At 37.4% G+C, this 14,737-nt stretch overlaps 1 protein-coding gene and 1 long non-coding RNA gene across 5 annotated transcripts in view; one reads left to right on the top strand and one right to left on the bottom strand.

Annotated features, from left to right (window-relative positions):
• Positions 1-48: 48 nt before the first annotated feature.
• Positions 49-14,737, top strand: part of LOC106173514 (uncharacterized) — a 37,946-nt gene continuing 23,257 nt past the window's right edge. The window contains exons 1-2 of one of the 4 annotated variants that reach the window (XM_087007052.1): positions 49-333; positions 10,850-12,493. In XM_087007052.1, the coding sequence (XP_086863178.1) occupies positions 10,898-12,493 (1,596 nt within the window). In that variant the 5' untranslated portion in view covers positions 49-333; positions 10,850-10,897. Of the gene's footprint in view, positions 334-2,917; positions 3,054-4,008; positions 4,142-7,733; positions 7,874-10,849; positions 12,494-14,737 lie in introns of those variants that run through there. The other 3 variants (XM_087007055.1, XM_087007053.1, XM_087007054.1) reach the window with 3 other exon arrangements.
• On the bottom strand, positions 6,732-7,776 carry LOC147763780 (uncharacterized). The gene is made up of 2 exons (XR_015333272.1): positions 7,609-7,776; positions 6,732-7,230 (listed from the first exon to the last, which is right to left on the bottom strand). It is a non-coding gene; the product is annotated as an uncharacterized LOC147763780 (long non-coding RNA).

The raw sequence follows: 14,737 nt of genomic DNA, 5'->3' as shown, positions 1-14,737 counted from the left end.
AAAGAAGGCTTGCCGAAGAAGCTGAGTGGTTCGGAGCCGCGTGTAGCTCGTGAAGTCGAGGAGTGTCATTTGTAAGTGGCACTTTGTCAGGAGTGTCATGCGAGATCTGCTGCTGTTTGCGTCATTTCTCTAACCATGTTGCGGAAATGAAGACCATCCTAACAATAGTGACCATGGGGAAAGGATAATTGATTTTCTTGTAACAAACGCGGAGAAGTGTTTACACTTGGGATTTTATTGTTTTGAAATTATTTTACTAGAGAATTGAAAACGTTTTCACGTGTGACACAGGTGCTTGTTTCTCACCGATTAAACGCTAAAGTTGAGAGAAGGGTGAGTAAGTGTTATCAAACGAGTCATAATTTTTGTCAAAACAAGTTCCTCTGTGTTGTAGTTGTAACTGACGTTATTGTTGATATATTACTATTAGTAGAATGTGATATGCTGCCATTTCAGTTACTAGTATGTTGGAATATCTTATATGGTCTCATGTATTTGGTTAGAAATTGGACATTCAAGTCAAAATATTATTTAAGGTATGTAGGAATGTTACGAGTGAAGGGCAAGGTTGTTCAGTGATATTTTAGGTTCTAGCCTAGTCCATGTTTTTCTGTAGTCAGATCTGAGTGCCTTTGTCTTAAATGTTAAAAATGTTGACATGTTTGTACATAAGACATGATTCACATACTTTACATCTCTGATGACCCTTAGTAGGTTGGGTTTTATTTTTCAAATGTGAGACGTAAATAAAATTATTATGATTTTTTTCTTTCGTATGTATATATATATATATATATATATGCAGCTCGTTGGGGGGGGGGGGGGGGGTAATTTTATAGCCTCACCCCAATTTACCCCATTATGGTTACTTAATTAGTACAGGACATGATTCAGGTCAGCACCTCTAGGGTGTCATTATTAAGCCATGGACAAGTATGAAACCAGATGTCTATACAAGTAATGGGGTCATGTTGGAATATTTCCTTCAGGATCTTAATTTGGGGGGGGGGGGGTGATTGGTGGGGATAATTTGTACGTACTGAATGTGTAACATAAATAGTGAGATCAAACAAGGATATGGTCTAAAAGATATCCGTGTATGCTACACTAATACCTTTTTTCCACATCTCTCTTCTGCCCTTATACTGTGGACTGACTTTTTCCTACCCATACTGTTGTGTGTTTGTGTGTGTGTGTATATATATATATATATATATATTTGTCTGTATTGTGCTTTCCATGGCTGTTCAGTGGATATTAAATGCCTCATGACAACCAGACCTTACTTCCCTCAAGGGGAACATTTGGATGATTAGAACGGAAACCACTGTATACTCATTACCTGAATATGATTCACTGTTATTATCTCAGTTATTATTAATGAACAATTCTGAGATGGAAGAGATATGAAATGAACTTTATGTGTATGGATCAAAGGCTCAGAAAATATGATGTTAAAATCTGCCTATGATAGTTTTAAATTATGATTAGATTTTTAGGTTTTCCTTGTTTTTTATTCTGTTGAATGTTGTAGTAAACCCTTTGAGATGACCACTGAAGGATATTGTTTTGTTTGCCCCCCCCCCCCAAAAAAAAAAGAAAAAAGGAAAAAAGTAGAATAAAATTGCTTAGTGATTATCTCCTGACAGTTAAAAATTGTCCAGTAAAAGATGTAAAGTTGGATTTTTTATATTCCTAAGTTATGCAAAGTACCTACATGACCAAAAAAAGTTGAATGTATAACCATTATGTTATTGAATAACCCTCAAACCAGTCTGTACTAGTACCAGCATCTCTTCCATGCCTCTGTAATCTTGAATACATACAGTATCTGTTTTTATCTTTTTGGTAAATTATCTTGTCTGTATGAGTAAGAAAAAGCACACAAACACTATCAAGCTGTATAACCATAGAACACAAACGTTTGGTTTGTGATATAAACAATTGAAATATTTAAAGGAGAACATAAAATTTTAAGTGAAAGGACTTCTAGGATTTGACTACAAAAAGGTCAGTAACCTGTCAGTTATGTAAAGCTGTGTACATAAATATGTGGCCTACTTCCATCGTGCCTCGTCACACCATGTGTACAGTGATTGTCTACAGTACTATATTATTATCATGTTCCTAGGGAAGTTTAACTAAAGGACCATTCCCACCGATATTTGGATTGATCTATCTCCCTAGGGAGTCTAACTAAATTGCTATTAACTTAACTGGTTTAAATGTCTGTAACGCCTAGTAAAGCTGTAAGAGGGTAATTATCTTTACCCCTTAGCCGATCCAATAGGTGTGCAGACATTTTAGTGAGACTCTCTAGGGAGTTAGACCGATCCAGATGGATCGATCTAGGCATGGGAACCCAGTCCAAGACAAGATAATATCACATACCCTTTAAATCCCAGGCCCATAGCCAGCAATTTCAAAAGGGGGGTTCTTTTTCTGAAAAGGTGGACCTTTTCCCATAAAAACTACATGTACCTAGATCAAATTTTACCCAGAGTGGACCTTTTCCCAGCAAAAGGGGAGGTTCTTTTGAACCCCCCGAACCCCCCCCCCCCCCCCCCCCCCCCCCGGCTATGGGCCTGATATCGGCTGGTCCCAAAGAGTTATTCAAGATGTGGAAGACTCTTTAATAACCAAAGATGTTTTACAGAAATCAAGAACACTTTACCTGATAGGATATTAAAGTGGTTTTAGCAGGATACAGTAACAGTATGTTATTAAAGAAAATACAGGTAATACTTGTTCACGATATCTTGAATTAAGGGAAATTTATGCTCACATCTCCAAAATTAAATCCTGTTGTATGAATCATTAGCACATTTTGCTGTGCTGTAAGACATTCAGAACTGTGGTTGGATATTTATAAGATTGAGGTCATAGGCAGTCAGTTTCCCTCTGTAACTTCCTCACAGTAATATCCTAGCTCTTTGTACTGAAACAATCATGATTCATATACCAGTAACAAGGAACAAAGCTTCTTGGTTCCATGTGATATGAGAAGCCAGGGTAATTGCACAAACATAGGAGCAGGGTTTAGCTTTGGTCAGGTACCGTAGATAACTTAATTACTAGTACAGGACTTCTTCATCTAGACCCGACCCCCTGGTCTGAGATGGCCATAGTGATAAGCATGCCATAAACAGGTTTTCTCAATAACCGTTTGACAGGGGTCTATCCACTGGCTACTCATCAAAGCCATTACAAAAGGACTGCATAATGTTAGTAATCATATATATGTAGTCATTACATTTAAAAATGTTTTATGTAATTGAATCTAAATTTGTACTACAAATCATTTGACAAATGAAAAGTAATGTAAATATAAAATTACTGTTAAACTTAAATCACCACCTAATAGCATACCTGTACATGTAGAGGGTGGGTAATTGTCAATCAAAAATTACACTGTGTACAATTCAAAATATTTGCCATTTGTTTTTCTCTTTTCCACCAGTATTTTTTGAACATTTGATCTTTAACAGCAGAGAGATGATTGAAGAGGTTTCACCTCTTGTCTTTTTCTCTCTGTACCAATCATGCATGGGACTTTACAAAAAGGTTTTCAAAGCAACAGGTAGAATCAGACATATGCAATATTTATGCACATCAGAGATCAGTCTAGCTGCCATTTAGAAATTAGACAGTTATGTAGACTTCTACTTAACAAAATGAATTTAAACTGCCAAACACTAATATTATCAATAAACTGAATTAAGTTGAGAGACCAGTTAAAGTGATAAGATGATGCTAGAATGAGTTCACAGGAGTTATTAGATAAATACTAGTTGCTTTCTACAGGGAAGTCGGGTCACTTCTTAGGACACTCGTCATGAGGCAGCCAGAGATAATATAAGTTAACCGTGTTGTTTTGTTTTCCAACCTTGTTTTGATGGCCTCACTTCAGGTAATGGGATTAATGTCAATAGGGGAATTTTGGTCAATAAGGATGCTCTCACCTTGGCTCATGGTGTTAATACAGAGGGGGGAGGCACTCGAGGTGATTTATTACAATCGAAAACTGTCTGTGATAGAACCACTTGAAGGTCCTCAGTCTTCAGTAGCTTTGAGAATGGTCAGCAAAATGCACTAGCTGTAAAAGTGAGATCTTTCCCCAGTTAAAGTCAGGACATTAAAAGTAAGTGAGGTAAATTTGGTGGGGGGTTCATGCTCTGAAGCATGCCTGTGTCTGTTTTTAGACAGAGCTATTGGTAAATTGGTGCATAACTGATAGGTTTACATATATTTCAACTACCTTGTAGTAGTCATTAGAAGACAGCTATAATTTGGAACAAAGATGATGTTCTCTTGTTTTAGCCAGTGTAAATGAAGAAAGATTTGAAAGGGGGAGGTATGTCATTGGAGGTATGTCGTTGTACATTTGACTGCTGTTGCTGAGTGTGAAAATACGTCCACAGTAAGGAAATGTGTTCATAGACTTGAAAGCAATTTTGGGAATGGAAACAATACTTAATGAACAACAGCCATAGCCTTGAAACTTTTTTTGCAATGAACATTTTTTATGAGGATTTGAATTTAATTGTGCAAATTATAAAAAGCACTAGAGCCCCCTTTATCAAATTCTTACAACTAATAGGTTATTTCCTTCTGATATTCATAGTAATATATACAAATATTTGATATTGAAATAAAATAGTTTTGCTATCAATTCAGTTCTGGGCCTTATATTATAAAATTACTTGGACTATTTTTATCCTCGGTAGACAAACTAGCCAGCATCATGTATTGAAATATCTGTTGTTAAAGTTGTCAGAGTTGTTATAAGTCATCTTCCTACATTAAGGCACCTTATATCATAGTCACGACTTCCTGTGTTCCGTGCCATCCATGTGAACAGAATGATGTGCGTGACTTTTTCTGTTGGCATTACCAGCCAAAAATAGCTGCATATTACATTTTACTGTGACGGGTAGAATATATGACCAGTGCTTGATTATGTTGAGAAGATGACAGTGCAAGATGTTTTACACAAGTCTGATGCCATGTAGTTCAGGTGAACTAGTTATAGTATATTACAAAAATCAAATTTAATGAGTTTAAGGTGGACTTATTATGTAGTATTGAATAACACAAAGCAGATTAAATGAGCTTTAGGTGAACATGTATGTATATTTGTTAAGGGGCACATTGAATGCATATCTTGAACATTTTACAGGAAGTCATTTATGTCAGGATTATTTATAGCGGTTTATTTATAGTGTTATAAGTAAAAAATGTTTTTGGTATTTTTAGCATAAACAAGTGTTATGCCCAGTCAAAATTTATAAAACATATTAAAAGATAATGATTTTTAATTTTTCACTTATAATCTCAGTTACTAGTAAGTAGAGAGCATCAGAGAGGCAAGGTAAACTTAGATTTGGGTCCATGGATTGGTTTTGTTTACAAAGATGCCCTTAAAACATTTTTAATAAAATGACTGACTGGTCATGTTGTTGAAAAAAACATTTTAATAGCTATATCAAATGAAATAAAAGTACACATCTAAGTATGGGCAATATTACATTGTGATTATATCAATAGTATTCTCCAAAACAAATGCAGTGTGAGGAGTTTTTGGATTATTTTAGCTTTGAAAGAAGCCCTTTTATCATATACTGTAAATACTGCCTGTGGTAGCACAAGAAAACCAGTTCTCCTGAATACATTTTTATAGCTTTTTTTTCTCTATGACAACCTCAGAATTAATGACTTTCAGCATGTATGACGCCATTCCCATTTACATCATTGGTCTATGTAGATCGTTCCAACTCTGTGAGGACTCTCTCTTAGTGCATGGAATGACACGCCTCCTCTTGTTCTTGTATAATCACCAGCTTTTCTACATCCTACTCATAACCAGGAGGAGACAAGTCATTTAGTTACTAGTAAGCTGATTGCACTCAGCGAGAGTCCCAAACATTTTAAACAGCTTCAGTTGTGTTTGACCTCCTAGCACCGCACTACATAATACACTGCGTCTTGCATATATGTATCTAGTCAAATGTTTGTCCTATTTTTTGGTAGAATATTATATTGATGTAACAATTTGGTGCAACGTGTTATCACAAGTCTCTGTACATTCATATGGTCTTTATTTAGTAACTTAGATCGGATGATGTGATTATTCGGCTTTCCTCAGATAATCATAATTTAATTTGTTGTTTTTTGAACTTTACACACTCATGCAGTTTCCTGCTTATATTTACTTAGTTTTTCATATTGATACCTATTTTTATTTTGTATTATTATTTATTGCATATATGAAATAAATTTGAGATGATTATGTGAAGTATTACAGTGAAAATTGTTGAAATTCATAGGGTGATAGGATGATCCTGTTTTTCTCAGATTATCACATTTCGGAACATCTGAAATGGACGCATTCAGAACAGCGAAAGCGTGCCGAGATTTAATTGCTCTGCCCCTGCTGGGATGGTGCACGTAGGGTGCAGGAATCCATTGTCAAGTGCAAGCCATATTTGATGCGTGGACTAGTTAGTCCAGACATGCTGAAAACTTTTCAGAACTGCCGGACATTCGGACCGGCAGTGATGAAAACTTTGCCGGACCGAATGGACTTTTGCCGGACCGAAAATGTCCATTCAATAATGGAAACGTTTTGTTTGCATAGTAGTAAACAGAAGTAACTCTTGTAAATACATATTCAGTAATACTATTAAATAATTTGGACATGTTGTAAATTAAAAAAAAACAAAAACACACACTTGTGAAGCACTGCTTTATTGTTGTACTCATTTCACAAGTTCCAGGGTTCATACAGGCCTTAAGAAGAGCTTGATTTTGTTTCTTCCTTTGAAAGTCCTTGAATTTCACACTTAGTCCTTTGTCCTTTAATTCAATAGTGCACGTACGGCTTAAAGAAATTCATCATATATTTCACATCCCTGTCATAAATTTAGGTTAATTGTAAATTTTATCATGATCAATTTCTCAAAAAAATTAATATTGTTTCAAATTGAAATGAATTTGATAAAAAATTAAATGAAAAAACTCATTTCCACTGTTCAACAGTAGCAAAAATTGCTCTTGGTCAATTTCTCCTTTCCTTGAAAATAATTTGCAAATTTTGATGCTACACAAACAGTAAAGATTGTAGTCCGAATGGGAGTGCCAATGCATGAAACATGCTAGCCACTTCACTGTATCTGTCTCATCTGCATGGAAACGAACGGCTTCCTGGTCAGGACTCGACGATATCATAATCTAAAATAATAAAAATGTACATACTGATAATATGAAAACTGTAACTGGTACTGGTAACAGGTATCGCGTTTATGCTTACGGGATATTTAAAATCTGTGAACCATTATGTTCATACATTAGGTTCGAGGAATCGACCAAACTGTCAAACTTTTTTTACGTAAAACGTCGCAATGCGGAAGGCACTGCCGCGTATTAGCTGAATGCAAACGAAAGTACCCATTTGTTAAATATCGTTACAATCACCATTGATTACGCATAATATTCAGTCCTATAATTCTGAAATCGTTTTTACTGAGTGAATCGGGTGACCTCATTTCCATGTAGGCTACTATCAACGCTTTTTTCTCCCTAAAAGAACGAATAACGATGTATACGTACCTTCGAAGGTCAGGCCTCATTATCCTTGGTTCCTATATGAATAATTGTTCTTGAGAAAGGAGTCAGGCGTCCAAGTTAAGCAGTAAACATTTTTCCTGCATGTTTACATGTGCTTGGCAGTGTGGACCGCCCTCGTGATAGCTGTCTGTGTGTCGCGGCCAATATACCAATGACGGGGCGCGTAATTATCGAGAGCAGGGGGATTCCCCATGGGGAAGAACCCATTCGTTTGAGAGAGGGATAATACGATTGGCTAGCGTACTTTGTAAGTGAATGTGACCGAAATGTGGTCATTTTTACGTGTCACTAGATTAGTAAATGGAAGAAAAAATGATGTGGATTTTATATAATTTTATTTCTGAAGCACATCGAACGCTAACTGTTAATTCAAAATGGCGGCTCTTAAAACTCTTGTCGGTCCTTTGGACCGACAAAGTACAATATTTTACCGGTCCAGACAAATTTTGCCGGTCATGACCGATCGGACCGACAGTTTCAGCATGTCTGTTAGTCCATGGATCAACTTTGTTGTGAATACTCTCAATGTTCTCCACCTTCAGGAGAAGTTACCCTCTACCAGGGCGACTGATAGATTTTTACAGACTTAAGACTTAGAGCCAAAATGACCATCTATCTAGCTAGAGACATATCTGTGAATATCTGTAAAAATCTATCAGTCGCCCTGGTAGAGGGTAAGGAGAAGTAACCTACAGCTTGTAAAAATCTTTGAACTATAATGAGTCATAGAAGGTAGAGATGGTTTAAAGAGATAACAGAGATAGATAATTTAATTTCATCCTCCCTGTTGAAGAGGAATGACAATTATACCCTGGAAAAAAGAGAGATTTAATCTGAAAGAGGTTCAGTCAATAAGATAATTGGGTTAAATATTAAATAGAGATTTTAATCTTGACTGATTCCAGTAAGTGAAGATGGATGTTAAATAGATTTTAAAAGCTAATCAAAGTGATCTTAATGGAGTTGTTCAGATAATGTGAAGTTGTTCAGTGCTAACCCAGTATAATCGCCCATTCCCAATGAAACTTGTTCTACGTACTAGAAGATCGATCCAACTCCATGGGGACTCTTGCTATATGCAATCAGTTTAACAGATTAATATGCCACCTCTTGTTTGCAATGTACCTGTAAAATCGCAGCTTTTCTGTATTCTGCCCACTGCCAGGAGGTGTGTTAATTGGAGTGCATTCAGCGAGAGCCTCCAGGGAGTAACATCAATCTACATAGAACAGCTTCATTGGGAAAAAGCCCCAAGTTTATCAGTTGTAGAAGAATTGGTGAAGCCTTTTGTTTCTATTAAGCACCCCTGGAAGAGCCTTGTGGAACATTATCAAGAAATGCAATTAGGAGGAAATAAAATGGCTTAGATCTCTAAGAAATTATGTTTCCTAGAAAATTGTTACGTGCAATGACTTAGCTCTCAGTGGAAAGAGGCGGTTTGTGGTTTGAAGTACAGAAAGGTGTATCACGGTATCTCAAAATCACTGAATACAACCTTTGTTTTGGGAGGGAGATAGATAGAGAAAGAAATATATAACAAATGAAAATCAATACTGCAATACAAATGATAGCAGGTTAAGTTATACTGGTTAAGAAGGTTTCACTGGCAGAATTATTGTAAATAATGTAGTTGTGTGGGTCATACATTTACTGAAGAAAATGCTGATTCAAAAATCTGAGATTCAAATCATCTGCATTTACTTCCATAATGAGCCATGAGTAAGGAGAATCTGCCTGTTGGGTTTGAATTGGTTTTATTTGTTGTATTTTGAGGAAGAGTCATGAAATGGGGATGTGGTTGAGAGAGCTTACACAAAAGACTGAATCATACATTTGTCCTTGCCTAAGGTTTACCTTCTTAGGTCTTTGTATTAGTAAGCAGGTTTCTGAAGGCCTAGGAAGGGCATGTTGTCTTCTGCATTTGTACTGTTAACTGTGGTAGATTTTTGTTTAACAGGTGTGCTAACTGTGTGTTTTGAGTTTTTTGAAATTTCATTAGTATAAACTATGCACTAGGTTACCCCTGACATCATAACTAGGTCTGACGGACAGATGTGGCGATAGAGGGAAAATTTGTTAAGAAAATACAAGACTGTTTAGACGATAGTTATTTCATTTGAAAACTGTACCTAGTACAATTTGTACAAACTTAATGTGTCCAATGATCACTTGAAATGATAATTGTAACTTAATGGATGAAAACCAAAAAATATGGGTAAATTCACATCATAATAGCCATTATGATAATAGATACGCTTGCTGTTTTTTAAGATTGAGTGTTAAAGCTTGAAAAACAATGTTGAAGTGAGAGAAGAATTTCAGCAGCTGTGTTATGTTATAAGAATGAAGCAATTTTTCTTCAGTCAGCAGCTTAATATCAACAGAACATTTTCATCAAGGAGACATGGAAATATTGGAGGTAAAACTTTTTCAATATTTAGCTGTTGACTGAAGAAAAATTACTTCGTTCTCAATGTTGAAGTGAATAGAAAAAACAATCTTTTTACTTTTATGTAAAATCGTTAAATCGATTGAGAAGGCATTGTTTTTCAAGCAGTCATGACACTGCTGAGGTTAAACATTTCAAACTTTAAGTAAGTGCAACCACATTTATCTCAAAAGTGTACATGTGTAACCTTATAAAACTTCTGTGGCTGCTTCCACGGAGATTACAGCAAGCTCTAGAGAGAAAACTGAGCCAGAGGAGTGAACTGTGACATTGCACAGAACAGGGGTTGGGGGGGGGGGGCTCGGACGGGATGTGACGGGTTGTGGGGCTCAGGAATGGGGTGTGACAGGGGGTCAAGGGGGTGTCAGGAATGGGGTGTGACAGGGGTCAGGGGGGTTCAGGAATGGGGTGTGACGGGGGTTGGGGGGGTTTAGGAATGGGGTGTGGGATAGCATTGGGACAGTTTCATTTTATATAACAGAACCTTATTTTTTACAATAAAAATGTCCTTATATGGAGAACTTCACGAGAAGAATGTAAAAATGCAAAAAAAATGGCGACCTCTCTAATCGGACTGTTTAATAGGAGAGAACTAAATGAAATTGTATCAAACTTTTTTGGCTTTGCTGTATTGGACCAAATCTGTACACTTTAAACAAAATGACAATTGAATAAGTTTAGTGGTTAAATGTGATGATTTTGTTTTCTTTTTATTATCATTCATATTATTGTTTTTTTTTAAACGATTTTTAACAAATTCTTTTTTTGTTTCAGGTTTTCAAGTAACACATAAATGAAGTAAAAACTCCACCTGGGAGGCAGATGAAGGGTCACAGTATGGAGCCGAAAAAACATTCCGCTAAGCATTTGCGTCATTCCTGGAGTTTCTTTGGCCATCGCAGCCACTCCAAGTCCACGTCACAGGCCAGTGGACACCATCAACATTCCAGGACCCCGCCAGGACCAGTGAATGAGTTACAAAACCAAGAGGACATGTCTCACAATTCCACTCTCTGGAACAGTGACACGAACATAGCTTCTACCAAAGGTACTCCTAGCACTGCGCCTCACTCACAACATAGGCGGTCTAAAGAGGACTCCAGTCTGTCCATATACCATGACCTCCAGAAAAGTTATTCCATTGAAAATTTAATTGTGAAGTATAAACCTCTGATTGAGAGCAAAGAGAGGAGACACAAAGGTAAAAGAAGTGGCAACGCCAAGTGTGCGTTGGCTTTGTCTGGTGCTAAATATGGTGCTGGCTTGGTGTTACCCCATCATGTGGAGGACCCAGGACTTGCAAGCTATGCACAGGAATATTTATCCAAAAGTGAACTTGACTTGCCTGCAACTATAGTCGCTGACCAAGTGAAAAGTGTTTCTGATACTCGTCCATTAGACAGGAGTCCAGAGCACTCTCCCCTGCAGCAGTCGCCAGAACTTCCAAGAAGGTGCTCCAAGAATAGGACCGTGACACATATGGACAGGTCCTTGCCTGGTAGTGACGTGGCCAGTGATGATGACCTGAATGTGGAACCAAGGATGGCGTACGGAAACACTCTGGTGCCTGGGGGGGCGCACAACTCGCGGCTCTACCGCACTGGCTCGGACAGAGGGGTAAATGTTGCTGGCTGCAGGAACTCAGCCAGTGATTTTGAAACTGTTGATTACGACCATTTACATGTGGCACGTAGCTTTGATTCTGCCAAAGACCACCTCAAACAGAGCTATGGTAAAACCCTGGAGACAAGTGGACCCGAGTTTCAGTTTACCATTCCTGATTCTGGTGCTGCAAATCCGCTGCAGTTGGAGACGGATTTGCGTTTAGGACATAAAAAGGCGTTACTCAGCCCGCAGTGTAGTCACAGTAGTCAGGGCTCTAGTAACGCAGACTCAGCTGTTGACTTGAACTTACCTTATTCTGATGATGATCACCTAGACTTACTGACTGTATCAGCATCTCATGAGCACAATGAAATGCTACTAAATCATGTTAGGAAAGGGACTACCAAAACATCAAAAAATAGACTAACTCTTTCACACAAAATGAACAGTAATGGCAGCAGTGAAAAGGACTCCTTTGAGTCCAGTTCCTCTCCCACTGTTGCTATGGCATTCAGTTTCCCGCAGTTGCCCCATATGCTTCCAGCGGTCATTATCAGTGACCACAGCCATGAGGGTGACCCAGGTGACCTTTATGGGAAACAAAATGAGGACAATTGGGAGAGCGTTGACAACACCCCGCAACTGTTGAATCATCCTAAATTAAGACGTCAACTCTCAAACAGCAGCATCAGTTCTTCAAAGTCAGATGTTTCGAGTAATTCTGAGAAATTTTTGTCGGATTCCTCCTTCTCTTTGGATGAGGAGAACATTGATGGCAGGGAATCGCCCTCTAAGCGGGAAGGCAAAGGAAAGGTAGGTCACATATTATTAGTACATGGCAAGCTTCTCAAGTTCTTGTATCATCAATGCCACATTTTTTTATTTTCGGAGAAAAACTTGTTTTGCAGGTTCTTTTGCCACTGATGACCCAACTTCTGTGATGAGGGCAATGTAGGCTCTTCTTACACCATTCAGTACAGTTTTTCTGTTTCACGCATTTTTCAAAGCTTGACAACTTCATAGCCTGACTTTTACATGAGAAAGCCACCTCAAACAGAGCCCTATGCTCTACATGGCAAAGTAATGGGCTTATTATTTTATTTTTTAACTTGAGTATGTGAAAGGGAGTAAAAGCCCTAGTGGTGAAGCGAGCCTCAGCATTCCAGCATATATATATATATATATATATATATATATATATATATATATATATATATAATCTTGTCTATTTTGAAATCAGTTTAATTTATATTGTACAATAGCCTGTGATCTCCCCAGATATGAAAGCACGGTTGTGAAATCATTTGACTTAATATACTGATCTGCAAGAAAGATTTCAGACTTCACTTGTTTACTCGCTTGCAGGAGGAAAAATTAAGCACTTTGATAACTACTAGTATTTAACTGTGACGGCTAAATTATAGATAAAGACAGATGGATATTCTTTGATTGTTTACAGAGTTATTAAGCAAAAGTATTGATGTTCCTCAGTGCACAGATGTTTTCAGGTGTCTTTGTGGCTTTTCAGGTCTAACTTCTGCTTTGGGCTGAATTTGACATCACTGCAATCTCAAAAGGACTCTTGTCTTCCATGCTTAGAATATGTTGACAATGCATGATCAAAATTGCACATACTTGCTTAAAAAAAAACAACGTTTGGATTCCCTTCCATCATCTCGAAGGCAAACAAGCTTGAATGGCAAGCTAGTGTGGTGTCTGCCCCCCGTAAGTTCACATGATATTATGTCTGTGCTTTCATATCCGGGAAGGTCACTAAACCCCTTTGATGTGTGATTGTGTTTCCGAATTTTCAGATGAAGCCATCTTTTTCCTTTTATATTTTTTCATTTGGCTTCCATAGGAATTGACTGATCTGAGGGGAGGGGGCACTGTCTAGTCAACTTTTCATCATTATAAAGAGGTTGATATTTCACTTGTTTTTACTTTGTCTGTGAACCCCTGTGGGGTGGAAGTAATTGAAATCTTATCATCTTCTGAGAAAGCAGTTCAGGGACCAGTTATGTGCAGGTAATGATGACGGAGATATTGGAAAGGATTAGAAAGGATTAGTGTTTGGATCATGCACAATAAACCAACAGAAAAATGATGAAATTCTGGTATAGATTGTTTACATGAAATATATGCTTTCACAATGAGCATTGCAACAGAATCACTTGAATATGTGCTTACTGCTGATTCTGACTATTATTCACTTATAGTAAAACTTGCATGGTTTTCTCTCTCTCTCTCTCTTTTCACGGTGCTCTAATCTGTGTAAAGTCTTAGCATGCACAGATTTTTCCAAAGCACCTTGGATATTTTACATCTTTTCCCTTCTTATTCAAAAACATGAGGATTGTCACTGTGTACTTCTAGACGTTAGATAAAACAATGTAGAAGTATAAAAAGAGGAACACATAAAAGGTGTAACAGGAACCTTTTTCTTTTATTAATGCTGCTGTCAGGATATTAAATATCAGGTGTAGTTATGGATACTAGAGCTACATCTGCTTCTCAGACTTCTAAAGCAGCTCTGCAGGGATGCTATATTTAATAGGTAGCGCTGTGCTTGATTCCTTGAAGAATCATGACAAGCACAACTGTGGAAGAGAACACAGCTCAGCGCATTGTTTCCTGCTCCTGCTATGGTCTTTAAGTCGAATAAGGTACTGCTTCACAAATCTCGTTTATTTTGTATGAAATTCTGTGATTCATACTTTCTCTACAACACAGCTTCTCTCTCTCACACACACACACACACAAAGCCAATTGAAGTTTTTTTTTTTAATATTTGTTCTGATAATTGATATATACATAAAGAACATAACTTGACAAATGTAAGACTGAAGCAGTAAAGTTTTGGGTTTGTTCCGTCAGTGATAGTAGCCCCCTGATGTTAGAGATGACACATTTTCAATATAGAACCATCACTGGATGAAGACCTCTAAGAAACAGATGTCCATATCACAGCCCTCGAAATGTGAATATCTATTGTCTAGAGTCTTGATAACTTGTGGAGTAACACCTGTTAAATAACAATGGGAATCTGTCCTAAAC

Source organism: Lingula anatina, chromosome 2 (genome assembly GCF_051362555.1).
Source record: "Lingula anatina isolate TDL-2025a chromosome 2, LinAna3.0, whole genome shotgun sequence".
Lineage (NCBI taxonomy): Eukaryota > Metazoa > Brachiopoda > Lingulata > Lingulida > Lingulidae > Lingula > Lingula anatina.
The sequence above is the reverse complement of the archived record's forward strand: the minus strand, read 5'-3'. Positions and strand labels throughout refer to the sequence as shown.